We start from the raw sequence: 27,716 nt of genomic DNA on the forward strand, positions 1-27,716 counted from the left end.
GGGCCCCTTAGTGTGACCGTCAACACAAAACTTACTTGTCGGATGTCGTGGGACAGTAGAAGTGGCATAGTCCTGCTGACGAGCCTGCAGGTTTGCACCAGTTGTAAGGCTTTTCTTCGCTGGTGTAATTCTTCCCTCCTTGGGAGAAGCAGGTGCTATACCGGTACATATGACCACTGGTGAAGGCAGAGCTACACTTGCGGTGTCACCAAAGTAATGATGTGATTAAAAAAAGAAACACGTCTCTTGACATAGTTATAGTGGTTAAAAAAATCCTATTTATAGAGGGGGCAAAATTCAGAAATGGGGCCGAAAGCCTCAGACAACCCCTTCCAGAGATTTCCAGTGCTCTGGGAGTTTTGCAAACACTGTATTTGAAAATAGCCTTCCTGTAGTATTCGAGTTCCTCCACTTTCAATCCCAGCAGATAGCGTGGAAGTGGGCGGGAATTTAATAGCCATAAAAAAAAAAAAAACAACAGTTGACTTAATTATTTTGATCTTCTGAAAAAGTTTTTTGGGGGGGAAACGTGGAGAAGTTTCTTCCTTTTATTTTTTTTTTCTCTCTCTCCCCCCTTCACCCCCTGCCTCCTCCCTCCCTCCCTCCTCCACCTCCCCCCCCCAATGCCGAGCCCCGAGCCCGCATCACTTTTTCCGCTGTTAATTCCTCCCACTTTCTCATCATCCACCCCCAATTTCTCAATTTCTACACCGCCCCCACCCACGCTCCCCCCCCCCGACAACCTTCTGCTGCCACCCCGCCCACCTGCGCAAGCCCCGCCCCACAAGCCCCGCCCCCCCAGCCCCGCCCCCCCCAGCCCCACGCGACTGGAGGGCTCCACCCCCTGGTCCCGCTCTGAGGTGGGCTGGGGGTGAGGGTCGGGAGGAGCCCCCGCGGCCGTCTTGTTTCGGTCGCCTCCCGAGGGCCTTCCCGGGCGGGCTGTTCCTGTGGGGTGGCTGAGCCCAGGACCAGCCTCACCCACAGGAGACATCAGCCTCGGGGACGCAGCAGGGCGGGGGGCTCAGCGAGGACCACGGGGGCTCGGCGAAGGCCATGGGAGATCAACGAGGACCACGGGGGCTCAGCGAGGAACATGGGGGCTCAGCAAAGACCACAGGAGATCAGCAAGGACCTCAGGGGCTTAACAAGGACCACGGGGGCTCAGTGAGGACCAGGGGAGCTCAGCAAGCACCACAGGAGCTCGGCGAGGACCACGGGAGCTCAGTGAGGACCACAGGAGCTCAGTGAGGACCACGGGGGCTCAGTGAGGACCACAGGAGCTCAGCAAGGACCACGGGAGCTCAGCAAGGACCACGGGAGCTCGGCGAGGACCACAGGAGCTCAGCAAGGACCATGGGAGCTCAGCAAGGACCACGGGAGCTTGGCGAGGACCACGGGGGCTCAGCGAGGACCACAGGAGATCAGTGAGGACCATGGGAGCTCAGCAAGGACCACAGGGGCTCAGTGAGGACCACAGGAGCTCAGTGAGGACCATGGGGGCTCAGTGAGGACCACAGGAGCTCAGTGAGGACCTCAGGGGCTCAGCAAGGACCACGGGAGCTCAGCAAGGACCACAGGAGATCAGCAAGGACCTCAGGGGCTCAGCGAGGACCACAGGGGCTCAGCAAGGACCACAGGGGCTCAGCAAGGACCATGGGAGCTCAGCGAGGACCACAGGAGATCAGCGAGGACCATGGGAGCTTGGCGAGGACCACGGGGGCTCAGCGAGGACCACAGAAGCTCAGCAAGGACCACGGGAGCTCGGCGAAGACCACAGGGGCTCAGCAAGGACCACGGGAGGCACCGAGCGTTCTGGCAGCTGAGGTGCTCTCCGGCTGGGCCCACCAAACGGTTGGCAGCTCTGGGCTGTCGTCCCTGCGTGCCGCAGCTCCTCCTCCGCAAAAACAGCAAAGCCTCCCACCGCCTCCCCGGCGCAGAGCAGCGGGCAGCAAACGCCGAGCTGCATGCTGAGCTAAATATCACGCCGCTGCTCGCTGGGGGAACGCTGTCCGCTCTGTGCACGCCGTGGAGCGGGAGCCTTCGCCTGAGGAGTTTGTAATCATGGAATTAAAAACTTTCACGTTGTGCTTCTGCAAAAGGGAGTGAATCGAAGGGCTGGCAGGAAAACTTGACTCTGACAACTTTTCTTCCCACTGCTTGCTTGATGCCGCTATTGTAACGGCGCTCTTTGCGTGCTGGCCTTCTGTAGTGGCCACAAAAAAAGCTAAGAGAAACCAGAACATGCTGTGGCAGGGTGCAATTATAAAAGGAGTTTTCCTAGAGCAGCTTTGGATGCTTTGCATGACGTATTTGTAGCACATGCAAATTTGCACATAACTAAACACAAATTTAGCAACCTCTGAATTGTCTGGATAGGCTCAAAGTGACTGTTACTTCTAAGCAATGGGATACTCAGCTTAAAGTTGTTAAAAATACTCAATTTCTAGCTGTGGTTGTCCGTCGGATAGTGCACATTGAGCCTGGCATCGATCTAGGACCAAGTATTTGGAGTTGGCTGTGAAGGAAACTCACTTCAATGTTTGACAAACAAGCCGCTGTGCTTGTTTGAAGCTGGTCAGCAGCCTGGAAGGCTAAAGCAGTCCCAGAATAGGGATTCACGAGCGCAGGTGCAGTGCTCAAAGGTGAAAGACAGATGAAATTTATTACAGGGATGTAAAAAGGTTACCTAGATGATAGGACCGGTCAAAGCAAAAACTAACACCTTCTGGAAAAAAGTGTTCCAGACTTCTTTTCCGATTTACATCTCAAACTATTTCAAGCAGCTAAAATAAAATGCAGGGCTGTTAGCATGAAATTTATCTAGGAAAAAATATTTACTGAGAAATCATTAATGTTTTTTTCTAATTTATTTTTTCAGTCTTGAAATTTCATCGATATTTAGATTTTGGAAATAAAATCCCAGTAGTTCTACACACGCAATAAAAAGGGTGCGTGTGTACATGTTTACTGTGTTACTATACACATTTTCTATTTTCCTGCACTACTTTACCCCATTTGTTAACCTGAGCCTCATGTGCCAAGTATAATAGGAGAATACTTTTATCAGATAGAATCGTTGATACGTTCATGCTCAGGGCTTCTTTGGGATGCTGGTGGGGAACATCCTGATCCTTTAGACGCTGCTGTAGGAAGACCCCGTTGAAACAAGAGAGTATGTGTTCAATCGCGGGCTGCTCACGGGAGTAAGGATTTGAGTCATCAAAGCCCAAAAGCACTGGTAAGGAGGAGGAAGCTGTTTCATCAAATGCCTGGTAGCAGGAGATGTAGATACATAACCCAGACGAACAGGCTGATTTTGTGGATCATATGCACAGCAGTTGTGCTAAATTGGGTGGTGTTATTTGGGAAGCACAACAGAAAAGAGAAGATGCATATGGAAAGCTCTGAAACACAGATGCTCCGGAGCAGGATGTTGGGGTGGGTATATGAAATCACAGAGGTGCAAACGGTGTTCGTTCTCCATCTGAACCCAAAGTGGAGTATCGTAGCATAAAAAAAGTCAGCTTTTTTAGGTGCGGCGGCAGTACGTGTGACGCACGAGCCGGTGACATAGCCACCGCTGAGCGAGGGCAGCTGCTTCGGGGCAGCAGGTTCCCTTGCACCATCCTTGCTGCCCATGTCGGAGGTGGGAAGGCACATTTCAGGTGATTTTCTCCAACACACTGCAGAGGGCAGCTCACACCCCAGCTCAAGGGCTGCTCGCCGTGGCGGGGGTCCGCCAGCCCACCGAGGCCACGGGGCCGGGCGAGCTGTGAATCCCCACCCCGGGGGCACGTTGGATGCTCATATCTTCTACCACGCTTCATCTCGATTAAGGTATGATGAGACGGGGCCTTGAGCCTCAAACGTGCCAAGGGGTAATTTGATATAAACGTGCAGCTGCACCCATCTCCTGAAAGGGGGTGAGTTGCACATTTTGCAATTAGGGTGAGCTAATTGTATGTGCCCAGGCAGTTGCTGCAGCTCAGCTGATGGGTGGTAACTTATTAAACCACAGTAATGTGAGCACTTTGAGTCGTGAAACCATACCCAAAGTGCTTGCAGACTCAGGGCCTGAGAACCCATCACCCTCCCATTCTGTTGCACCGTCGTCTCGAGGACAAGGAGAGGGATTGAAAACCTGTGCTGCATAGTCCGATGCAAGATGAAGTTTCCCAAGGGATTCTTAAATTTCTAGCCAGAATTTCAAAGAATTTAATAATGTTTTCTTTTTAAACGATCTTGAATCAAAATATTCATTTGAAGTGGGAATGTTTGAGAAAGAAAGAGTTCTGGAAATTTTCAGCATAAATGCTAATTCTTGTAAAAAAAACATGAAGGGTCGTATTCAGGATGCCTAAATTTCCCCTAAGTCTCTGGGTCTTGTGTTTCTTACCTGCTAGGGATCTCTGCAGGCCTAGAGCTATCCAGAAGGGAACCTGTCCAATTTGTGGGACTGTGGCCGGAGTATTTTTTTAGATGTAATGTACTTTTAATCTGTAGCGCTTGCTATTTTCTTAGAAGCTTGAAGAGAAAATTACTTGCCAAATGCTTTCATTCCCCCGTACTTGGTCATTAATTTTGTGCGCACATGCATGTGACTAGGCAAAGAGATTGAAATCAGCCTGTTGGGTGTTTTTTTTTTCACAGCCTTCATGATGCCGACCCTGTCAGCAACGCTGATGATGTGAGCTTTGACCTGGAGAGCATAGCTCAGATTCTGGCCCTGGTGAAGTCAACGGGATCTTGCTATTGATCTTCAGACCAGGATTTCAGTGCACTGAGCTGGATACAAGTGAGGGGTGTAGAGAGCCCTCGGGGAAGCTTTTCTTTTAAATGACTTTTTAATGAAACTGGAGATAAAACCATTTGTGCTTGGGACTAATGCCCTGCTGAAGGAATTGGAACACGGACCTTGTAATAGGGTGCTCGTGTGTGAGAGCAGATTGAGTGAACTGATAGAAACGGCCATAGAAAGCCAGGGAGCGACCTGCCTAAATGGTTGGAAATAAAGACGCAGCCCCTCGCAGCCAGGGCCAGAGGGGTCTGGGCCGCGGTGGGTGGCTGTCACACCGAAGGGGGGGAAGGCGATGGCACCGCTTTGAGCTCTGCAAAGCGGGGGAGACCTCAGGGCTGCAGCTGCCTTCACCCAGGTTTCCTCCCCTGGCCCCTCCGCTGCCCACGTATCTCTCCTCCGAGGGGATAACATTAGAAAATAGCCAAAAGACTCATTTCTCAGGGTTTTTTCAGGCCCCCATCCCTTCGCTGGGCAGGGTGGTGCCAACGACAATAGCGACACCCTCACTAGTACCTGTGTAGGGATGTGTATAACACCTTTGTGTGCATCCCCTCTGTTTGCGTGCTGCCTGCCGTTATGCTCAGCGTTGCCCTGGAGATCACAACATTTTGGCAAACACCAGCGTGTTCTGCTCCCAGCGGAGCCTTTTTCCCTCTTCCCTTGAGGGAGGGAGTCACACATAAAAGAAAAAGATAGGAGATGTCTGGTGCTGGCCTGACCTCTGTGGTTTTTCTTCCCATTTCTAAATGAATTCTAAGCTGAGACATCCCATGCAAAATTTCAACCCAGGGCAGTTGTCTGCATTCACACCAAGAACCAGTGAATAAGTGTCTTGAGGTAGCCTTAATTATAGCTGTGAGAATGATACCAGTGTAACATTTAAAGTGTGAACATAAAATATGGCAAATCAATCAGAGTATGGAACCACACTCGGAAAGTATTCAGCTGATGATGTTCACGATCACATATAAAAAAAAGAAAAAAAAAAAAAAAGAAAAAAAATCACATGTGGAAATTCACTCCTCCAGCCAATGGAAAGAGATACTTTTCTATCTCATGGTCTACAAAATTCCCTCACCTACTACCCAAATCACTGTTAAAAGGAGCTTAATTTATCCCTTTGAAAAAAAAAAAAAAGTTTTACAAGCCGTTATTCCTGCTCAGCAATCACACAGACATTAAATCTTATTGCAAAAAGAGGGGGGGAATGCCTCTTCTCAGCATTACAGCTGCAGCTGTTTGACAGAAGTAAGTGACTTCATAAACCCTCCTGATTTGGCAGTAGAAGAGCAGAGTTTTATGCTGTCTGCTGCACAGTCACGGGGGCTGAGAAAGCCCTGCAAAGCAATCTTCACAAATGTTTCACCTCAGTTTATAAATACCTTTGCTTCGCGGTGTTAATGCCTCTCTTGCTTTGCTTTCCATTCACCTCCACTGAATCATCTACCAAGACCTTTTATTGCTTTAAAGTGATTGATCCCACTGGTCCCACATATTTTTCTTCTTTTTTTTCTCTTTTCTCAACGGAAGATACTGCACCTTCACCTTTCCATTGGTTTGTTGGTAAAAAGCAGTAAAGATTTAGCAGGCTGTCTTTATTCACAGCATAATCAGGCTGTATACCTTCTCATGAAAGAGTCCATAGTTAAGCATGGTATTTTCTCTGTCTCTCTCAAGTGTCTACTTCATAAAGCATTACATGAAAACACATTTTCCTGAGCAGTGATGAGAAGAGAGATTTCTGATGGTTGTCTTCTCAGCCTCCACCTTTCTGTATTCATTTTGAGAATATTAGTTAAGGATGAATTCCTGTTCCTCCAGAGCAACTTCTGGAGATGTTCCCAGCTCCCATTAACATGACTTTGGTATGAGCGTGATATGAGAAGGCTATTCAGTACTTTGCAGGAGCACCATCTCCACTGGGACTTCTTCACTGATGTAAAGTCAGCAGGAACTCTTGCTACAGTAAAATCTCCGGGATTCACCTTTCAAGTTACCTGTTATTTTTATAGGACCATTACAGCTCATAGGCCTTACTCGCTCCTCGGCCAAGCAGCCTGCTGTTTCACACTGCCAGGAGATTTTGCAGGATTTGTCTCAGAGCAGATTGGACCGGGATATACGAATCTGAGGGGAAAACTGCCAATGAACAGATGAGTTTCTCAATGATGGTCTTCAAACACTGGTGGGCTTCATGTAAGTCTCTCTCAAATTGTTGCCCCTCTCTTTGTAAAGCCATATGACTACAGATGTTTCTAAACTCAATGCTATCCTAAAAGCAAAAGCAAAAAGAAGTGAGTGAAAAATCGTGCTCCCCAAGTTTTCTAGGTATGATTTTCTAAGTGGAAACTTCCTAATCATGAATGTTCATCTCTGATTTAGTGGAAAACATCTTCAGTTCTGAGATGCATGTAGTGTAACCATTAAATACTGCTGCAAGCTGTCTTGGCAGGAAGCCTTGGGTACCAGTTTCACCAACTCACTTTTAAGGGGCAGTTTCTTCCCCAGGCATCAGCAACGTATTGTTTTTTAATTCTGTTTCTACCAGACAGACCTTTTGTAGCAGTCCTCAGGCAATTCAACTCCCCCTACCCCACAGGACCTCAGGGAAATGTTACGTCCAGATGCCTCTGGAGAGCTCCCGGTGGCTCCGGAGGGGGCTGTGTGACAGCAACCCTGGCTGAAGCATCACTTCCACGCATGATGAAGACTTCCCAGTCCCTCAGGTGCAGCATGGCCCGCAGCAGGAGAAGTGCTGCTCTGACACCGGCCCCTGCGAGGGAAATGCTCTGCACGGGGCCAACGCATTCCTTAACCCGGCCAAACCAACATCTTATCTTGCAGCTCGTGGAAACCCCTGTGTTTAGAAAAAAGCTAAGGGGAGCCAGTTTTCCCCTAAGGACCGGTAGCGCTGCTGGCTGGAGGACCTTGCCTACAGCAGGGGCAACCTTCTGCCTACCATTGAGCTGGGCCAGCCTAGGTCTGTGAGACCTGTAAGGGAGTGCACATCTACTACGCACATTTACACAACTACTAAAAGAAAACATTCCCCTGACCCCCATCTGCTCCTATCTCTCCCTAAAAGAGGGGTAGGAGCAGCTGGTAGAAGCAGAGCTTTAACTTGCAATGGTTCCCCAGCCTGGTTTGCTCTAGGAGAGGGCTGTGTCAGCACAAAGAGAGGAGCATCTGGGTGCTGGGAGTGAGCATCTGGAGGTGAAGAAGACAAGACATCATCTTCTGGCAGCAGGATCAGCTTCTGTCGTCCCCAAATTTACGTGCAAGCAAGGTCTCAGTCACAGCCTATGCCTTCGTGAGGTCTCACGCGCAATGAACGCTCCAGGACAAGCTGCAGGGGACGGGGGAACCTTCTCCTGTAGCATGCGGTGCACACCAGATTTTGGCACCTCTCACCTCCTTCACTTGATGTATTTACTCTTCTAGTTAGTAGCAGCCTGTGCTTTTAGCTGAGAGGAAATTTAGTTTTAATGTTATTCTTATAAGCATGAAGGTTCAGACTTATTGTGGGGTTTACCTTTGTTATTAAAAACAACAAAGAAACCAGTTTCAAAAACTCCATTTCACCTTCACCTAGACAATCCCAGCTTCATAATGGTAACAGCAAAAAGGATTTGCAGTTGGAGGACTAAAATGCGGGTTAACATCAAAACCAGTGCTGAATGACTGTCCCACCCAGCAAATAGAAGGCATTCACTATGGAAATACCAAAACTAGCCATCCAACACCATTCTCGGGCCCTTAGGTGTTGTACGGTAGTGGTCGTGGGTCTGCTGTGGGCACGGTGAACTCATTGCTCTGGCACACCCCTGTGCCGAAAAGCCAGGGAGTCCTGAGTCAGGAGGTTAGCTGAAAAGCAGCCTTTTTCACATATATTTCCAAAGTTTCCTTTTTCAGAAAGGTTTTGATGTTTCCTTTGAAGGTCACCTTTCAAATCTGTTCTGTAAAGTTGCCTTAGGTATAAAATCCTTACTCAAATATATTAAAAGGTCAAATAAATTGCACTAAGTAAACAAGCTAGCTTTGCCAGCTTTTGCAGGTGTCCAGCACATGGGAGCTTTAGGATACATGACAGAGAATAAAAACTTGACTTATCTCTCTCTTTTCAGTAAAAGTGGGCAGCAACTAAGTGAAGGAAAAGAAAAAGTTTCAGACTAAAAATTCTTTCTGTTTTAACTCAGGAAATAGGGCCCTTGTGAGTTGAACTGATAGAGAGCAAGAGCTCCTGCGGTACTTTGCCATTTAAGAGAAGGTAACAGGAATATTTGCAGTGATTTGACTTTAAGTGTTTTCAATTGCAGGACGGGAGCAGATCATCCCTGCAGCTTTCATTTGTCAAGATCCATACATTTAGACAGATGAGTTCATAAAGAACCTCCCCCAGAATAAAAACAGCATGGCCTACTAGTTTCAAGGCTCTCTAATTTACGGCTTAAAATTTTCCACTGCCCTGGGTCTGTTTCATGCAGTTGTCACTCAGTGGCAGGCTGAAGTTTCAGGGTGTTTCTGGTGGCCCAGCTTTTATTTTTGAACCTTAAGATAAAATTGGTAGTAGCCACCAAGTTGCTTTGCGTTTATGAAGAGGCCGCTTTTATAAAGACCTCCTTAGAGAAGACACAAACTGCTTTCTTCCGCCTTTTAATTTACTCAGAGATGCCAACCTGACCCATCAAACAGATTCCTACAGCTGGCTCTTACAGACAGCTGCCTTTTTAGCTCAGGTTTTAGACCCCGGCCCGCTGCCAACCCTCAACATTTTTTCTTGATCTCCATGCACCCTAGTAGACAAAATTTCCACTGAAGGCCGAGCGGCAGCGGCGGTGCCCTGGCCCAGGGGCCGGGTGCTCTCCATCATCGGCCGGCCAAAACCCAGCAGTCAGGGCTGGAGGGCCAGAGCCCTGATGTCCATTCCTGGGAATCCAGCGCCTCCACCCCCACTGACCTATTTTATGTTTTTCCAGTATAAATTCTCAGGATTGCTCAACTTCTGGAGGAGTAAAACGGTCATTTCAGAAAGCGATTCCTGTGGGCACATGGAAGTCTAAGCCAGAGTTTTTTCCCAGAGGCTCTGCGTATGGTCAGTGGGGAGCAACAGGAATGGTTTATCTGACCCATTTTAGGTGGTTGTTAGAGGGTGGACTGAATCTGGACCGTCTTTCTCTCTGATGACCCTAAAGGGAACACGGCTTGAGCAGCTCAGTCTTCGGGAAACCGCTGTGGGGCAGATAAACCCCACCTCAAGCCTGCATCCATCTCTCACCTGCTGTTTTCTAAAACAGTTGCATTTGCAAGGTATCTCCTAGGACATACACCACCGAGAATGGTGGAGTTGTTAATAATTTCTTGTAAAGTCACTATTCCTGTGGAAAGAAAAATCCCCCAAGCCCCTAGTGTAGTTCATTCTGCGGTTTGCTGCTGCAAAGCCTCTCTCTAACACAGCAGGTGCAGGTGCATGCGGAGTGCAGCACTATCCTATTAATAAAGTGGAACCACCTAAGCGTATTTCCTCTGAGCTTCCAGAAAGATCTTGGAGGCAATTCCTCACTTGAAGAACTTCAAATTGTCCATTTGTCAGTATTTAAAAAATATCCACACAAACGAGTACTGATGCCTACAGCTTGCAAATAACTTTATGGAGGGTGAGGCAATTTTTTCCAGGATCACTCTTCATATTAATTACTTTAAAAAATGAACATTCAAAGCTATTAGGTCCAGGAACAACTCCATAATATCAGTGGCTGCAAAATGAAAAATGTGCATGCTGGCACATTTGTTCAATCCGCGGTGGCGAGCAGGGACTCTGCTGCTGTTTTATGCGAATTCTAATGAAAGCAATTTATTTCGTTTCCGTCACCCCTAAGCCATTATTTATGAATCAGTCTTCAGATCTCTCGCACAAGGAAGAACGAGTCACTTCGGTGCTGAGAACCAACCTCTGATTTGTGTCAGGAAATCGGCAACCAGGAAACAATCTTATTAGCTACCATTAGAAATGTCATCTAGCAACAGACACCCGTTCCATATTCCTCCCCCAAAATGTGCAAATCCCCCAGGGTGAAGACCCCTGGGATAACGCCGTGCCGAGCCCGGCTGCGCCAGCCCTGGCTGCTCTTCTCCTGAGGAGCGGGACCGGAGCGAGGAGCTGCCGCCCCGACCGCCCTCCTCCGCACCGGAGCACAAGGGCAGGAGAAACTTGCACAGTCAGAAGTTTTTTTATTATTATCCCGCCCTGCCAATCTGGCGCCTTTTAAGGACGCTATTTTCTTTCCCCCCTTAAAGAAAATACCATGACTGTTTTGCGAACGGGGTGGCTATTTTAACTTCTTAGCGTGATTTATGTTCCATTCCCCGCTGGCTGCTGTCGAGGTTGGCCCAGTCCAATCCGCGACACGTTTCTGATTTAGTACCGTCCTCGCGACCCCTCGGTAACTTCGGCGCGGGAGGCAGGATGTTATCAAAAAGCCGGAGTAACGCGTAGCTGCACCTGAGCACGGCCAGGGCAAGCCGCACGCTGCTATTTCGGGAAGCTTTTATGCCTTGTATTTTTCCTTTTCAAATGCACTCGCATCGCTGCTTAAAATACAGAATTTCTGTTAAAAGAAAAAAAAAAAAAAAAAAGGCCGTTCCGTTCACCTTGGCAGTGTGTAATTACGGGAGAGGGAAAATGCGGACATTATTACAGGGTGTCTTAATGGAGGCAGAAGGCGTGAGGAGTTCGCTTGTGGGTGCGATGGCAGTAAACAGCGGGCTGGGCAGCGGGGCGACGGGGGCGACGGGGTCGGGGACGGGGGGAAAGATGCCCCTTGCCCTTCCCCACCTTCACGCAGACCCTTTGGCCCAGCGGCCTCTTTGCAGCCGTGCCGCAGGCAAAATCAGCAGCAACGCGCTTGCTGTCGCTAGCAAAGGATTTGCTTCAGATTCTTGTGAGGGTGTCGCTTTTCATCGGAAATTGACACCCACCTTTTAATTGCTGGGGACTAGCGTTGTCTAACGGGCACTGGGGCACAGCAGAAAGCGTTGTTCCCAGTACCGACAGGGGATGAGCTATTTCAGTGTTGTCCTTCCAACTCTTGAATCTGTTTTTCCTTCAAGCCTATGCCTATCTGGTTTGGGACCATTTTATAGAGTGATTTTTTGGACCCGTTCAGCTGATAAACCAATACAGAGAACATAATCCAATAAAAGGAAAACAAGGAACAACCCCAAACCAAATGGAAAACAGGAAAGTCAGGATTGTCAGGAAGGAACTGAAAGAGGCATAACCATAGCAATAAATGAGAAGTATCAAATACTGACTACTAGCATGAGTGAGTGTCTCTGAGGCATAAACCCAGAGCTTTCCTTCAAAAACGGAGAGTGGAAGGAACATGTTACCAAGGGCTGCCATTTTGAAGGGACTTGGGCCAACTCATTGGCTTAGAGCTTATTTTTAAGGGCTTGTTCATCTGAATTTATGGACAGGTTGTAATATAAATGGATCCCTTGGAATCCAATTTATTTCAAAATCAAATCTGCAGCAGTGAAACTACTCGCAATTAAAGGGGTCGGTTATCCGTGACGCAGGTTCTGAGGAAAGCGAGTGCAGAATTTATGTAACCTCATTGTAGAAGGGAAGGGGGAGAAAGTCCCAGAGCTCAGTGGGTCATGATAATGGGTTTTCAGTGGAAAAAGGACCTAACTTAGCTTCAAGTAGAATAGGAAAATCAGAATCCAAAGTACACTGTATTCCCAGTGGTATCTAAACACATGCTTTCATACAAGTAGATATTAAAGTAGTTCTGGGAAAGCAGAGGGATAAAATAAAACCTTCATTGAAGTGGCTGTATTTCATCAAGCTAGCATTTGTTTTTAAAAATCCCAAATGTCATTAGCCTTGTTTATTTTAAATTACGAGCCAATGAAGAAGTCTTATTGGAAAATTGGTATTGCAGAAGTCCAACCTGTCACTGTACTCTCATTTTTGAAGAATAATGTCTAATATTTTCATTTGATTTTTAACACACTCTTTTTACGTCATGCATAGACTCCAGTATTGCTCCTTCCATCTCTAGGTGTATTTATTCCTAGTGGACTCTTAGATGGATATTCCTGGAGACTGAAAATATTTGGACCCAGATGTTCAAAGGTTGCTTCTGATTCTTGGTGACTGAGTTTATGAGTATCTTGACTTGAGATAGCTTGGATTTGATTTTTAGCAAATTGTGAACAATCACAAAGCCAGCTGGACTCAGTACATTGATCTAGCACACCTGAAAACAGTATCTTGCAATACCTCAAATTCATCACCAAGATACTGAGAAACCAGAAGTCATAGCAAAAATTTGTTCACAAATATTCATCCACCAGATGAGACTTTAAGTGGTTACATCTTTGCTGGCTTCAGTATCCCCCAGCTTCCCACATTGTGCTGGTCTGTGCTGGGAAGGTTGGCATAAAAGAGCAGATTCTAGTTTTAGCTCCGCTGGCCCAGCAACTGGTGTCTACTACTAATGGGGTTTCTGTGGCATGCACCTCTGGTCCTAAAAATTGGATACGAACTGCCCATGAATTGCAAGCCCCTACCTAGGCTTTTTCTCAGACTTCTTCCTGGGGTAGCCATCGTATTTATAGGAAAATTGAGGATTTTTTCAGGTATATGTTCATTGGGTCTGCTGTGTTAGATATACAGTGTGTCAATCTGGAGCAGCCGTGGGCTCTGTGGGTCAGTCATGTTTCACTTGCAGGGTACCAGTCATCTCTGCATCTGGTGTTCTTTTTCAGCTCTTTTAGAACTGGAGAATAGCTTTATAATTTAAGACTTTATGTGCATTTATAGAAATTTACACATACAAAGCTGGCTTCTGAAAAAGCCCTAAATAATCTTTCCAGGCTCCTCAGCATGTCAGTAAGCCTTCATTCTGCCAAAAAGTGTTTTTATCCCCCGAACCCCTGTGATGCAGCTACACTGAACTGTCAGTAGCCTTCTGTTTTGCAGGCTGTAGGCTTAAATTACTTAACTGGAAATTAATGTAAATGAAACTCTTCCAGTGCTCGTGGCAAGACCCAGCACGTGCAGGTATGGGTGCAGTCCACTGCCCTTCTGCCAAAAGCCAGAGATAAGTGTACCTCTGTCTCTCTTACTTACTTTTGGGAGGAGAGGAAGAGGATGCTGCTGTAGGAGAGGGAGCAGGAGAGTCTCTTCTACTTGTACAAGCCGGGAAGTCGCTTCCACTAGTCGGGACATCTTGCTGCGCAGAGCCGTCTCCCGGAGGGTCCCGCGCCTCACCAGCCGCTCGGGGCTGGGAGGAGACGGGTCTCCGCTCTCTTCTCCCTCCTTACGGCTTTTCCCTGCGGCTTTTCTCTCTTCCTCCGGCTCCTCAGCCCCACCAGGCTCGCTCATCTCCGTCTCCTCTCCCGGGCTGCGCCAAACCGGGCCAGACCCGCCGGTGCCGGAGGTTTCGGTGTGGGAAGGCTGCGGGGGGCTGCGGGGAGGATGGGGGGCTGCGGCAGCCCGGAGGGTGCGGAGAGCCCCTGCCTGGTGCCCGATGGACACAAGCAGAGCGGCCGGACCGGCCATCGGCGTTCCCACCTCCCTCGCAGCTTTTAAAACCCGATTTGGCCCCTTCCCTCCCTCTTATCTCCGGCCCCGCGGTGGGTGGCCACCCAGCCCACCCGCCTCTCCAGCCCACCCCGGGGCTGGCATCGGCAGGTTGAAACCTGGGGGTCACCGGGGAGGGACGGGTGGGTGGGTGGGTGCAGGGCTCGGGACCGCCGAGCCTTTCGCACCAGGCGGTGTAAATCCTCCCGTGGTCCCTGCCGGGAGCGGGCTTGCCAAGGCTGGCCCGTTCGAGGGGGTGGGATGCTCGTGGAGTCAGCCCCCCAGAGGCTGCGTTATAAAGCTCGGCGCTGAAGGGTTTTACAACGTGTTTCAATGCGTAATTTAAAAGGAGAGCAAGGGCCAGGAGCGAACCCTTTCGTTCCGAAGCCCTCCCGGTTTCGGGGATGTTCGGCGCGGATCTGGTCGATGCTCCTGCATCCCGCAGCGGGTGCCTCCCAGTGGCACCCACACCGAGAGGCAGACACCCCTGGAAACGCCCAGGCGGGTCCAGCCCTCGGGGTTTCCACCCAAAAGCTACGGCGGCTGCTAAGTCAAAACTTCTCAGCCTAGCCTCAGTTTTATTACTATTACTATTATTATTAATCACAACCCCAAAATGCATCAAACGCATCCAAACCTGCCAAGCTGACAGTACCGTGTTTGGAGCATGGAAAAAAGAAAAAAAAAATCTCAAGTAGGAAAACAGTGGGTTGGAAACGGGAAGGCTGAATGAGCCCCACCTGAAATAACTCCAAAAAAAGGCATTTCTGGCTTTGGCAAGTGAGCAAGAAGGATCCTATATGTTTTTGTATATGGTTCCCAGAGGATTTAAAACTGTAAGATTTGATGCTAAACCTATTTCTGTGCTGTGAAACCAGGGACAGCTGTACAAATATTTGCTGTTTTTAATTAAACCTAACATTGCTACTTCCTTCATTTAAGTTAGGTCAAAGGACTGGCAATTTTATGCTTTGATAGATGAAGAAAAACAGTTGTGGGTGTTGTGTTTTAGAAATATGGTATAAAATAAGAAGTCTGAGGGAAAAGGCCTCAGAGGCTATAATAGCTCTAGCCTTGTGCTTTCTTCTCAGAGATGTTTTCCTTGTCAAATATTTCGCCCTATCCATATAGCAACTGTTTCTACTGTAATTCTGCTCATTATTTTTCCTTGAAAGACTTTTATCTAAACTTTCCACTTGCTCCCTAGTTAAACTTGAGGTGGCATTCTCTCGGCTTTGTATTCTTTATCAATGTAGAAAAATCTGCTTTCTTAGGGGGAATTGAGGATGGCCGTGCCTGGTCCCTCCCTCTTTGGATCCCCCCACATCGCCTCGGTCACTCGGCAGAACATCTCTCAGCGATTCCCTCTGGAGAAGCGCTGGTCTGTCTCCTGCTCCGCAGAGCAGGGCTGTGCTGTCACCATCCCTTCCGAAAGCCGGCGTATCCATCCCGTCCGCGATAAATGAGAGATAAACTGTCGGTTCAGAGACCCGTTTTTCGGTCACACAGCAAAGACCAAAGAGCACCGAGCTGGGGGGGGAGTTCTCGTTTGGGGTCCATGGCTGGTCTGCTGCTTGTCCTGGGGTAAGTCCCTCAGGCTTCCACTATGGGGGATGAGGATAACGATGCTGACTCCCATGGTGATGTGTTTTGGGACCCGTACAGTAAAAGAGCCAGGCATTAGAGTTCCTTGGGCTTTTAGAAGAGGGCAAAGGAGACTTAGAATTAAGCAGGAATTTCCCCCAAATTACCTTTTTGTCAAAAATTCTGGACTCATGAACATGCACTGCCTGTTGGAGAACATCCATTTTCATCAGGTTTTGTTTAAAAACCAGGAAAAAATGTTTAGAAAGTCAGAATAATGCATTTAAACACGTAAGCATATATTTTAAAGCGGGGGTTTTTTAATGCAATTTTTTTCAGTCTGCTTTTAAACCAAGGTATAGACAAAAGGCACCAAGGAGGAGTAAGATAAGTGTTTTGCTTGTGTTTATCCTTATTTTGTGTTTTGGGTTGGTTTAGATTTTAATTTACAAAAATTTTTGAGATTTCAACTTTTCATCCTCAGTGAAAAATCTCAGATTTTCTGTGGGAAAATAAAGGGCCATTTCTTCCCCTTTGGTACCTATAATGGAAAGAATGGGGGGATTGTCCCCTCTACGTAGTTTGTTATTTCTGCTTTAAAAATGACATGTCTCACTGTGCAAGGTGAAATAAATTAGTATTACAGGTTTTAAAGATCTTCAGTAAGTTCTCAGTAAAGTTCTTTGTTATTATTATCAGTGTTAGCATTATATTACTGCTACCAGCAGTTTTATTGTTGCTGCTGTGGTGCTGATCATTAGTATTGATTTTAAAAGAAATAAGCCTTTTTCCTAAAGGTGTAAACCTCATCCATCAGTTGATAGACATCTGTCAGCAGACAGACCTCTGTTCCTTCCTATAGGGGACTGTCAGACTAGCCTGGCATCAGCGCAGAACCTGTGCCAGGCACTCAAACCGAACTGCAAATGAGGTAAAAGAGGTAAGAAGTGGGTACAGGAGTGTGGAGAAGAACACACAGATTTGCAGTCTATCAGCTAGCTCACTTTCTAAGTGCTAGAGATTTGGTCTTCTTAGGTGGTCTGAAGTTTTGGGGTGGATTAACATTTTATAAAACTTTTTTTTCTACAAAAACATAAAAACCTCCAAACCCTCTAACAAACCCTTATCAGGAATTTTCTTAGAGAAATATTATACATGGACAATTGCAAAAATGAGAAGTGGAAGTCTGTCTTTATTTCCAACATCTGCCTCCCTATCTGCTCATTGTTTATCTATGTACCATGTGGAGCCCTGAAGATACTGAGTCATCGGTCAAGTAGAGAGTAAACCAAGAGGAGATATATCACGACTTAATGCTAAAGAAACCATATGCTGTGACATCTACCTTCATTACCGCTAGTACCTCTCACCTCATAACTAAAACCACGGCCGAATGGGTCTGTTAACTGTTTTTAACAGCGTTCTTGTGTGCATCCATAAATCCAGAGGTTCTCTTCCTGACACTGCTGCTGTCCCATCTGCTTTGCCGAGTGTGTCTGAAGGGGCAGAAATGGATGTAGGAGCCTTTGCTCCCCACTCCAGGATGTATAAGGAAAAGGTAAGTTTGTCCCTACTGTACTTCTGCTATAAATGAATGTATTTTTAAGGTCAACGAGTTTTTCTCAATGAGTTAACCATCCTTTCAGAAAAGTAAGATGAATAGCTGCTTATTTTAATCTGGCAGCACTTTGAGAAAATACAGCATTTTTTCTGTCTCATGTAGCTCAAGGCTAAAAACCCAAAGAGCAAGAAAACTCCTCTTCCCCCCCTCCTCCTTCCAAAAGGAAAGTCAAGGTTTCGTGGGATTCAGCACAATCCGTGGGATTTATGTTGCACCTGTTGAATTCTCACAAGAAATATCAATTAAAATACTGTGACTTTGGAAGGAACATAGGAAATCTGCGGGGAGACTGGAGCTCCGTGTCTTTTCTGCACCTGCAGCCGCCTGCCGTCCCAGCCCGGTGCCTCTGGGGGAAGGGGGGGCTGCGGGGCCGGTGCCACGTGCTGCTCCGTCTCCATCGGCGTGGGGGGAGAAGCCCATTTCCCCCGCTTGCACCGTGCCGACTGTTTCTTGTTTGAGTTGGCACCCGCCGATGGTATCGGGACGATGAGGCCTCGCGGACACAGAGCTGGAGCGTTGGGTGGCGCAGATTTGGGATGCTCTCGCTGCCCTCGAGTGTCGGGGCTGCGAGAGGGGAAGGGAAGCCTGAGATCTTGCAGCGGTTCTCTCCAACGCCCAATCGAACCTGATCAATATTTTTTAAAAGCTGGAGTGGCAGTGGGTCCGTAAGCCTTCGTCCCCAGCTGGTGATAGTGGGATTTACCAGGGATGGCTGGGTTCTGCACTGCTGTCGGTTGCTGCTGTTGCTGTCTGCACGTTACAGTGCTGGTGGGATGGCTCCGGTGGAGCAGGACCTTAGGGAGCACCCAGGCTCGGGAGAGACCGCGTGTCCAGGAAACACGCTACGTGTGTTCCCGGAATGTGTTGATCTAAATTGAACTTGTCCTGATTACACCTTTTTTCTTAGCTCTGCTGTAAAACCACCCAAAAAGCTGCTGGTTTTCTCCTGGTAGCTAGCATCATCATACAAAAGAGGGTGAAAGCTACTGCTGCCCAGCATGGAGGTGCTGGGGGGTGCTTTGCTGCTGTGCAACTGCCCATGGGGGTGAGCCCCACGGGTATTTAGGCAGAGAAATACCTGGGTAGTGGATATTAATGGAGCTTAGGCATCAGCCAGGTGCTGAGCAATTACAGATGCTCAAGAAACTTTCAGAGACCCATGTGAAATGCTCGTGGATAACAAGCAGAGGCTTTCAGGAGCATAGCTTTGAGCACAGGCGTGTGATTTCTGCCATTTAATTGCTCACTGCTTCGGCTGGATGTTGAACCTCAGGACAGCTGTATCGGTTTAGATCAGAGTACCCCAAGCCCATATTCTGACTCCAAAAGTAGCAGGGGATACCCCCGGCGTTTTCCCTGAATGAGGCTCATCCCCAGCATTTTGGGTGTGCTCCCCTTGCGGCTGTCCCCAAAACAGGCAGCTCACCCGAATTGTGAATGGCCTGAATTGTGCCCATGGGGGACCACATTCCTGGTCGCCCCCAGGGAAAAGGATCACATTTCCCCTACGGCTCCTTTCCAGCCTCTCCCCATTCTCCTGCTGCAGGTTGGTGTCCCCACGGAGGGCCAGCTGGGGTTGTCCCCTGTCCTGAAAGCGTAACAGTCAGCCCGGTTCCCTAACAAAACGCCGAACACCTGAATTAGCGTGGGTGGCTCAGCACGGCCGCGGTGGAGCCAGCCCACGGGGCCGGTCCTGCTGGCTCAGCGCCGGGGCTGGGGGTCCGCAGCCGAGGGCCAGGCGCCGCGGCCGGGTGCTGCAGCCTCTTCCACCTGTGTGGCTCTCCCTTCACCAGATTTAGGTGTGCGTTCCTAGGATACAAATACAAAAATATTTTCGCTCTCGTACGTGTCAGTCTGGGGAGACGTTTTGCCCTCAGAAGCGACCTTTTTATATAACACCAGCTAAATACACGTTGCGCCTAAGTGGAGATACTCCGTTAGAAATAAATGGGCTTATAAGCATTTGGAAGTGTAAAGGTGATATTTATAAAGTGACCAGAACACCCACTACGCGCTGCATAAGCCAGTGAAAATAACAGCTGCTGAGTTTTATCAGCTTTAGAGCACCACAGGAGCAGCGCAGAGAGCGGTTCATCTGCCATGTGTCAGTGCTGAGCACAGCTGACTAATGCGCTGCTGAGCTAAAGACAGGGTAATCATACAGAGACTACAAGTAGATGATAAAATGAGTAGCAGTTTTATGGCTGTTCAAATGCTTTCTCCTAATATCCACATCTGTAGTGTATTTGTGAGAGTAAAAGCAATGAAAATTCCTGCAGGTCAAAATAACTTTATTCTTAAGAGTATACCTAGGGTGTTGTCTTCCCTCCAGCCCAGTGGTAAACATGTTGATGTTGGAGTAAAGAAAGGGCTGGTATTTTTCCTGGATGAGTGAAGCACAGCTTTATCATTCCGCATTAACCGTTTCAGATGCTGTATACACTTTTTTTAACTACTAACTGCGTTCTGACAGTTTATAAGTCACACACACTTCTTTTTTAAAAATTCTGAAACCACTAAGAGCTCCACATAAAATCTGGGGAGTAAAACCTGACAGGAACTGAAGACAGTGTAATTACCTGAAGTGACAGTTTTGTTCTCAGAACAGTTTCCACCACAGAACGACATCGTTTTTTAAAATTTTCTGGGTCTCTGAAAGAGATGCAATTTGCATTTTCCTTAAGGGCAACGTCAGGTTAACTAATTAAAGCTGCAGTTCAATGGACACTGAAAGTCAGTATAAAGTGGTGCTGGTGCTGAAAGACACAGTTCCACCTTCTCCCAGTCTCACCTCGTGTTCCCGCTTCTGCATCACCTCCTCCTTTATAGCTGTGCAGAGCACGGGAGTGAGAAGCTGGTCAGGGTTTAAACTTACCCAGCAAAAAACCCCAATCTTCGGATGGATTCCCTCCCCGGGGAAGCTCGTTTTGCAGATATGCAGGCTGCTGTGCACACACAGGGGGGGGATGCTGTGAGGCAGGAACAAGTGATGGGAGATCAGGGATTACTTTTCTTAGCAACACTTTTCCCAATTTACAATGTTCATCAGACTGCTACCACTTAACCCAATGGTAGCAATATGAATAATTAGCCAGGAGTAAGCCGCGCTAGTTATTTATTTATTAAAAACCACAAATAAATATAGTCCTGTGTCTTGAGAAGTGGGGATATGAGAATGGTTTACGTTTTTCTGGAAGTCTAAATCCACGTTACTTGGCACGGAAGGGAGCTGCTACAGGCTCAGGCTCACCTGTGCGAGCTACAGCTCACTTCGCAGGTGTGCTGGAGGGTGGTTCACGTGTTAAGAGTAAATGACTCATAATTGGACCTTCTGGGAAACGTTACGGGTCACCTAAATTCAGCAAGGAGTTCAGGGAGAGGAAATCGAGCTCAAAAGCACTGAGGGACTCGAGCTCGTGCTGCACGCGGACAGGCGACCGGGTGGCAGGAGGAGGAACCGACTCTGACCCGAGGGACCTGGAGAAGAACCGGGCTTGGCTGGGACAGACCTGCAAGGCTCCTAGCGAGGGTGCGAGCTGGCCAGGAGGGTGGGGGGGAGTCTCCGGATAATTTTGAACTTTGCATTTACGAAGCTGGCTTCCGAAGGGGGAACGTTCTTGGGAAAACAGGAAGAGAAAGAGGTTGAAGCAGAGCCAAAAATTAGGCTGGGTGAACAGCAGCATTCATAAATCTGTGCGCGGTTTATACCCGCTCTCGCGGAGTCCCAGTCGTGAAAGAAAACCAAACTTTTACATTTGAAATCTGCATGGCAACACGTGAGCAGTGTAGATGGGTGAACGCTCAGCTGAACCAGAGACTGGCTGTTGGTTAAGAGTTAGTGATTGCAAACAGAGAGCTGTTTACGTTTGCGGGAGAAAAGTGGCGTACAGATATCCTGCTGTTAAAGAACCAAGGTCGGGTCAGGTGAATAAAATGGGTAAGACACATGGTTCATCTAATGAAAGAGGCCGAGTCAGGCCTTCGGAGTGAGGTGTGGATGAACTATATAAACAAAACCACTAATAAATCTGCTGTCAGTATTGTAAGGGGTCTACTGAGTACACATTTAGCAGCAGATACCTAATTTTAGCTGGATAAAACTTAAGTCTACCACAGTAAATGGAGTCCTGTGTATTTTCCCTTTTGTGAATGGAAAAGGAACAACAGGGTGACATATTCCATCGTCAAACTGCCACGAAGCTCCCTATAAATGATGTTTCTAGGTGGATGGCTCAGACTAGGTTCCTCTTGTCTAGATGGCCGAGGTCAGGTGGGTGAATCCCAACCACAGAAACTCCTTTCCTTCAGAGTCATTATAGAGTTTTCAAAATGCAAAACTGATGCCTGAGAAGCTGAATGTAGCTTGCAGTCACTAATATTGATCTGTAAGTACATTTCCATCTCCCCTAAATTATTTATTTCTGCATCTACACATCTTCCACATTTATGATGGCAGCTCCCGCTAGATTTGACCAAAGAGGTATTGTTTTGCCGTTGAAGCTCCCACGATACATGAGTTCATCCAAGTCTGCTGTTCGAAACAAGCATACGAGGGGCCAATTCGTGGAGCACAATTTATTCCAGATCTTTGCAGAAATATACGATGCTCTTGAGCCCGTACAGATGTGTAGCCGATAGGGAGCTGTCTGGCTACGCAACTTTTTTTATACATTTTTCAACTAAATCAGAAATCCAAATGCAAAAGTCAGCACTCGGGGATGTCTACATGGATTTGTGACTCTCCTGCCTGAGTTCTAAGGTTATAAACCAACGAAGGGATTAAACTCATATGTACATTTTTTTTCTTTATGTGACAGACCTAAGATGAATAACATTGCTCATTTACAGAGTCAGAGAACATTTAAATGGGAAAGGTTTCTTCAAACCATTGAGGTAAAATCCTGGCCCTTTTGAAGGCAGTTTTAGGCTGGTTTTGATAGCACTCAGTGTCACCATTTTTCACAGGAGACATCTTTTCTGCTAACTGTGATGGTTTCCCACGTTTGTTTTATAGGGCCTTGTTCACTCCAGCTTAAAAATACCCAGAAATGGGACATATGCTGGCAATCCTGAGGCATATACTAACATAAAACAAAGTTACTTAATAAAACTGGAATATAATTCATTTCATTCGGTCTTTTCAGAAAGACACGTGTGAAGGAACAGGGAGGCAGTAGAAAAGTGATGCTGTTGGCAGCGAGTGCCCAAATGCTGTGTCTGCCTGAACCCACAGAAACGGGTTGAAGGAAGATTATCGCTCCACAGACGCACACAGTAAGCCCCCGAATCCTGCCGTGCCCACCCCTCCGACCCTAGGGCTGCCCTCAGCAGAGATGAAAACCAAAACCACCAGCAGCTAACCGGGTGCTCAGCCAAGGAGGTGTGGGTTGTGTCACACTTGCTGCCGAGCCCTCCTGCCAGAAAGGGGGGTCCGCACTCGCAGCCGACGCGCCCTGGGGAAAGCCCTGGGGAGCCTTAGCAGCAAGAAAGCGGGTGCACACCTGAACTTCTGGCCCTGGGGAACGTGGACCGGTGGGATCCTGCGGATAACTAACCACCCCTACTTGCAGTCGCAGTTTCAGGCAGAGGGAGATGCTAAATTACTGTGTGCCCCTCCACCCGTGCTCCTGAAGAACCGCTCTGAGCTGGGAGGGCAGCACGGGACACTCGGCAGGCAGCGTAAGCTCTCTTCATACCCGCGTACGAGCAGTACCTCTTAAATTTCGCAGTGACGTGGAGCACTTGGCGCAGTGTCACTTGTAGGCAGACTGTCCTTGCCTGCAGATGTTAAGCGCAGGCAGCAGACCCAAGCTGCGCGATGCCGTCGCTGGGTATTTCTGTGGTGCTAAGGAAAGGAGGACCAGGAGTGAGCTCCAGTACTGCACCCTCTATTACCCACACTATCCACTGGTTTATTTTCTCTCTGGCTCTGTTTCGGATCTCTCCAAATAGCTCTGTCCAAGACAGTGCCCAAGCATAGTTTTAGTCAAGCTTGTGCCAGCTTTGCTTCTCTCCATCTTATACCATTCCCTAATGCTATTCCAGCAGGCTTTCCATCCTCAAACTCCCCCATATGTTTCTATGTCACACGATCCAGGGCGTGAAATAATGGACCTCACGGTCTTGCTGTAAAATCATAACTCTGGTGGGCTGCAGCCTTGGCCTGCACTCTTTTAGAGGCTTTGAAATGAAAAGGTTACACAGAATAACGATGACACCTGAGGGCAAGGCGTACCACACGAGGTCTGCGGGAGACCTTGAGCCGAGGGGTACGGGTGCCGTTTGCTCAGGAGGAGGTTTGTCCCACGCAGCGTAGACGAAAGCCAGGCGGTGCCTGCTGAATGGGCACTATTAATCCAGCTACACCTTGTGCCGGGGTCCAGATCGACAGGAACTGGGAAAGGTGACGTCTATTCCCACTTTCAGATGGTGCCCGGACTTCCCTTAGCCTAGGGTGCTTTCCAAGTGAACCCCAGGTTTCCTCGGAGTTGGGTCGGTGTCGGTGCTGGGAGCGTATGGCAGCCCCTACCGCTGGGGCGATGCTGGGGACTGCTGCATAGGGCTGGGGGGCTCAACCAGCCCAGCTGGGGAAGCTCCAGAAAAGAGAAAATAGGGTCAGCCTGGGAGAAAAGTCTTACATTTGCAGTTAGTTTTTCAGTACAGAAAGAAGTGATGACAGCCTGTTCACTTCCATCCAAATCCCTCTGTCATCTAGTCCTGGGAGAGGACCAGGGTCTCTACACGGGGCACACTATATTTTTAATCCCATTAAAATATGGCTCAGTCCCTCTCGCACAGCTCAAGACGAAGCATGAATACAATTAGATAGCAACTGAGTTTAACATCCATAGCCATAAACTTGATGGTTTGCATAATTTAGACGGGAGTTTCCTTGGAGATTTGCTGGAAATACTGAAGTTCAGGTTTTGTTTTTGTTTTTTCTTCCAAAAGTAAAAATGAAGACTACAGCTTTTTTGCAGAGGCCATAAATACAAAGCTAATTTCTGTAGAAAGAGGAGCTTGTGCAGTGCATGGTCTTATCTTGCAAACATTGCCGTGGACTGCTGTTCAGTTCAGTTCAGTGTGGCTTCTTAAGTAAAAGCCTGCAGTTTGCAGGACTGGGCCTCGACCCATGGAAGCGCATGCAAACCCTTCCCCAAATCTAGCATTACCTGTTCTCACACAGCGTTTTTCAATCAAATGTGTGACAATCAGATGTGCGATTTCTACAGACAAATTGAAGAATGTGAATTAAAAAACCCAAACCCCAAGAGTGTTGATCTGTTTGATGGCAGAAGTCAGGCATGTGCTTCCAAGGAAGGGTGAAGATGTCACGGCTGTCCTGCTGTCGATAACACCGGCCAGAGGAGCAGAGTGACATGGGAGTATTTGTGTAGCTGCTTTACTGGCCCCCACCCAGATCAGAGCTATATCTGACCCTCAAAGTACCTCACGATATAGTCCTTGAAATGGAAAAAAAAAAATCTCAATTACTGACAACTTCCTGGTGCTTGCTGTAGGTGATTTACTTTCTAATGTCATTGTAAATTAACATCCCATTACTATAACATAAAAATTAACCCAAATTTAATTTTCTTTTTGATGCTCTGTTAGTTTAATGTAATATGTTTGGGGCAGGTAAGCATTTAAAAAATGTAACTCAACTAAACTGCCACAGTTAAGGTATGTCCCTGACCAAAGAGCACCAAGTTCCTTAGTGTGGAAATTTAGATAAAACACAATGTCTCATTATTGTTCTATGATTCTATTAAGGCAATGTGCCCCAAAAGAATCAGGTTCTATTAGATGTAGTAACAGGGTTGTAAAACACATATACATGTTTTTGCCCTGTTCATATAGGCAAGATGTTATCATTTTCTTAAATAGTTGGAGGAAGTGGTTAATTTTCCTGTGTAGGTCTTCACTCACACATGTTTGAAGTTGTAATGGGCTATTGGACCTTCTACAATGAATCCTCTGTATCTTCACTCACCTGAATGCCCCATGGTCACACTGCAAGTTAGTTGGAAGAAGTAAAATGTCCAGGGGTGTAATTTTCTACTTTCCATTACAGGAAAAAAAAAAAAAAAAAGAAACTTTAGGTTCTGGCAGACTTCATTTGAACCATTTCTAATTTTACTTACCCATAGATTCATACCATGTGATGGGTTATTTAGAGTTTATATTATGGATGGTTATACTTACTTAATGCAAGAACATTTGTAAAAAAAGACATGTCCACTGGATACAATACCCGGTCTATCTCTTCCCAAGTAGAAAAAAATCGCAGAAATCTTCCCCCCTTCCCCCTCTCAAAGATCTGGGACCCCATCCAGGTATCTGTCTGCTTTTGCTCTGAATTTTCCATCCAGAGCTTGTGAAATATATGTAAAGCTAATTCTGTAGGTCATTCTCATGGCAGAGCTAGAGCTAGCTACACAGGGCTCCCAATCCAGACCAGGCAGTTAGCTCAGCAGGTAAATGGGAAACCAGACAGAACAGCCAGATGGATGCCAGATTTCTCTGACTTCACCTTTGCCTTCCCCAGAACATCCGTTGGTGAATGAGTTCCAGTTCTGCGCCTCCAAAAGGTGGCAAGGAAGAAACGGCCCGGGTCAGCGGCAGCCTCCGAGGAGGACGGGGTGCTGTAAAGTACCGCAGACATCCCACCGGGCTGGCAGACGAGGCACGGGGCTGCGGCAGCCCAGCGCCTGGCTGGGGCAGCAGCTGGAAACCAGGTGAGATACAGCAGCACATCCCAGGCACCGTGGCACCGTTAGCTTTCAGCAGCGACCTGGACTCCTCACTGTTTTCTCTACAGGGACTTGCAATTAAGTTTTCCAAATGAGTTTAAATAACTCTTAACTGGCTAAATAAATAACCTCAAATGAAATATTTAACTAGAACTTCCCAAACAGAAAAGGTCTTCTTCTCACACACACCCCCCCCCCCCCAAAAACCTGTGTTTTCCAGTGTTGGTTTTGGAAAGAGTACCTTTTCTTGTCTGGAAGGTCAGCCCAAGACCAAAATTCCCAACAAGCTCCAGGTTTAAAAAGTGGTGGGGTTTTTTCAGCCTCTGAGACCCTGAAAAGTACAGGCTGGAGTTACCGTGGCTTTTCACAGCATTTCATACCGCTCATTTGTCTCACTGTTTCTGTAGATAGGAGGCTGCTAAGAAGTCTTTTCTGGACCTTCCCATCTCAGATGCCTGGGACACTTTTTACTCCTTCGTTTTGAAATCAGAGTGAAAGGATCTTTTCTGCTCTCTTTTCAGTTCTTATCAGCATGCCAAAAGCTGTCTTGAATTATGCAGCTTTTGTAAAACTCCTTGAAATGTGTTTATATAAGAACAGACCGTAAAAATTGAAGTGAAAGGACCAAATCCTGCGCTGCACTTACCCTCCATTGCTGCGGTGCTCAGGGAAAGCCTGAATGGCAGTGTGTGAATAAGGGCAGAACAGAGATTAAATTATTCTCTAGGGGAGTTGAGGCACCATGGGCAGGCAATGCAGATTCCTAACATATTCCCCTATGGATCCCATATGTAATGGCAGAAAGACAGTTCATTCGGGACACTGACACAAAATAAAGATTGAACTTCTTACCCGCTTTGCGGGACAAACTCCCGAGCAGCTGACAGCCGTTTTTGTAGCAGCCATACTTAGAAAATTTGAATAGTGTTAACCAAAACACATTTTGCTTCTCTTTGACAACTGGTTTCCTCACGGCTAGTGCACTGGTACTGCCCCGTAGGTCATGCGTGCTGGGTCGTGGCTGGGGAAGACTCCGTGAGACAGCAGGTCCCTTACGTGGGGCTATGTCCTCCTGGGAGAAAAGCACACAGCCTTGGGAATTCCCTCCACAACCGTAAGTCTTGGAGGTCACCAGAGTCCTTTTCCTCTAACGCCCGTTGTCACTGTCATCACCAAGCAAATTATAATCATATTTTATTTGGGTTTTTTTCTTAACTAAATTAAAATCACTAGAATCTGCCTACTGCAAACACTGCCTTCTGACCACAGCCGCTGAGCCCTCTCCCCTTTTACTGGGGCATGGATAACAAAGAATCTGCAGGTGTTGAAAACATATAAACCCCAGGGATTTAGGATCTCCCCAGAGAG

The 27,716-nt window shown here is 47.5% G+C and overlaps 1 protein-coding gene across 1 annotated transcript; it reads right to left on the reverse strand.

Moving 5' to 3' along the window:
* Nucleotides 1–2,807: 2,807 nt before the first annotated feature.
* Nucleotides 2,808–14,369, reverse strand: DLEU7 (deleted in lymphocytic leukemia 7). Its single transcript, XM_075045842.1, has 2 exons — nucleotides 13,938–14,369; nucleotides 2,808–7,070 (listed from the first exon to the last, which is right to left on the reverse strand). The coding sequence occupies exons 1-2, from the start codon at nucleotides 14,367–14,369 to the stop codon at nucleotides 6,864–6,866; spliced, it is 639 nt and encodes a 212-aa protein (XP_074901943.1). The 3' UTR covers nucleotides 2,808–6,863.
* Between the last annotated feature and the right edge of the window lie 13,347 nt (nucleotides 14,370–27,716).

This window comes from Buteo buteo, chromosome 14, assembly GCF_964188355.1.
Source record: "Buteo buteo chromosome 14, bButBut1.hap1.1, whole genome shotgun sequence".
NCBI lineage: Eukaryota > Metazoa > Chordata > Aves > Accipitriformes > Accipitridae > Buteo > Buteo buteo.

What these genes read in the sequence shown, in the direction of transcription:
- DLEU7 (XM_075045842.1), bottom strand. Translation starts at nt 14,369, where the DNA reads ATGGCCGGTCCGGCCGCTCTGCTTGTGTCCATCGGGCACCAGGCAGGG. An exon ending in CTCTTCCTCTCCTCCCAAAA is followed by an intron (nt 7,071 to 13,937) that starts GTAAGTAAGAGA and finishes TTTTGCTTTTAG; the next exon opens with GATAGCATTGAGTTTAGAAA.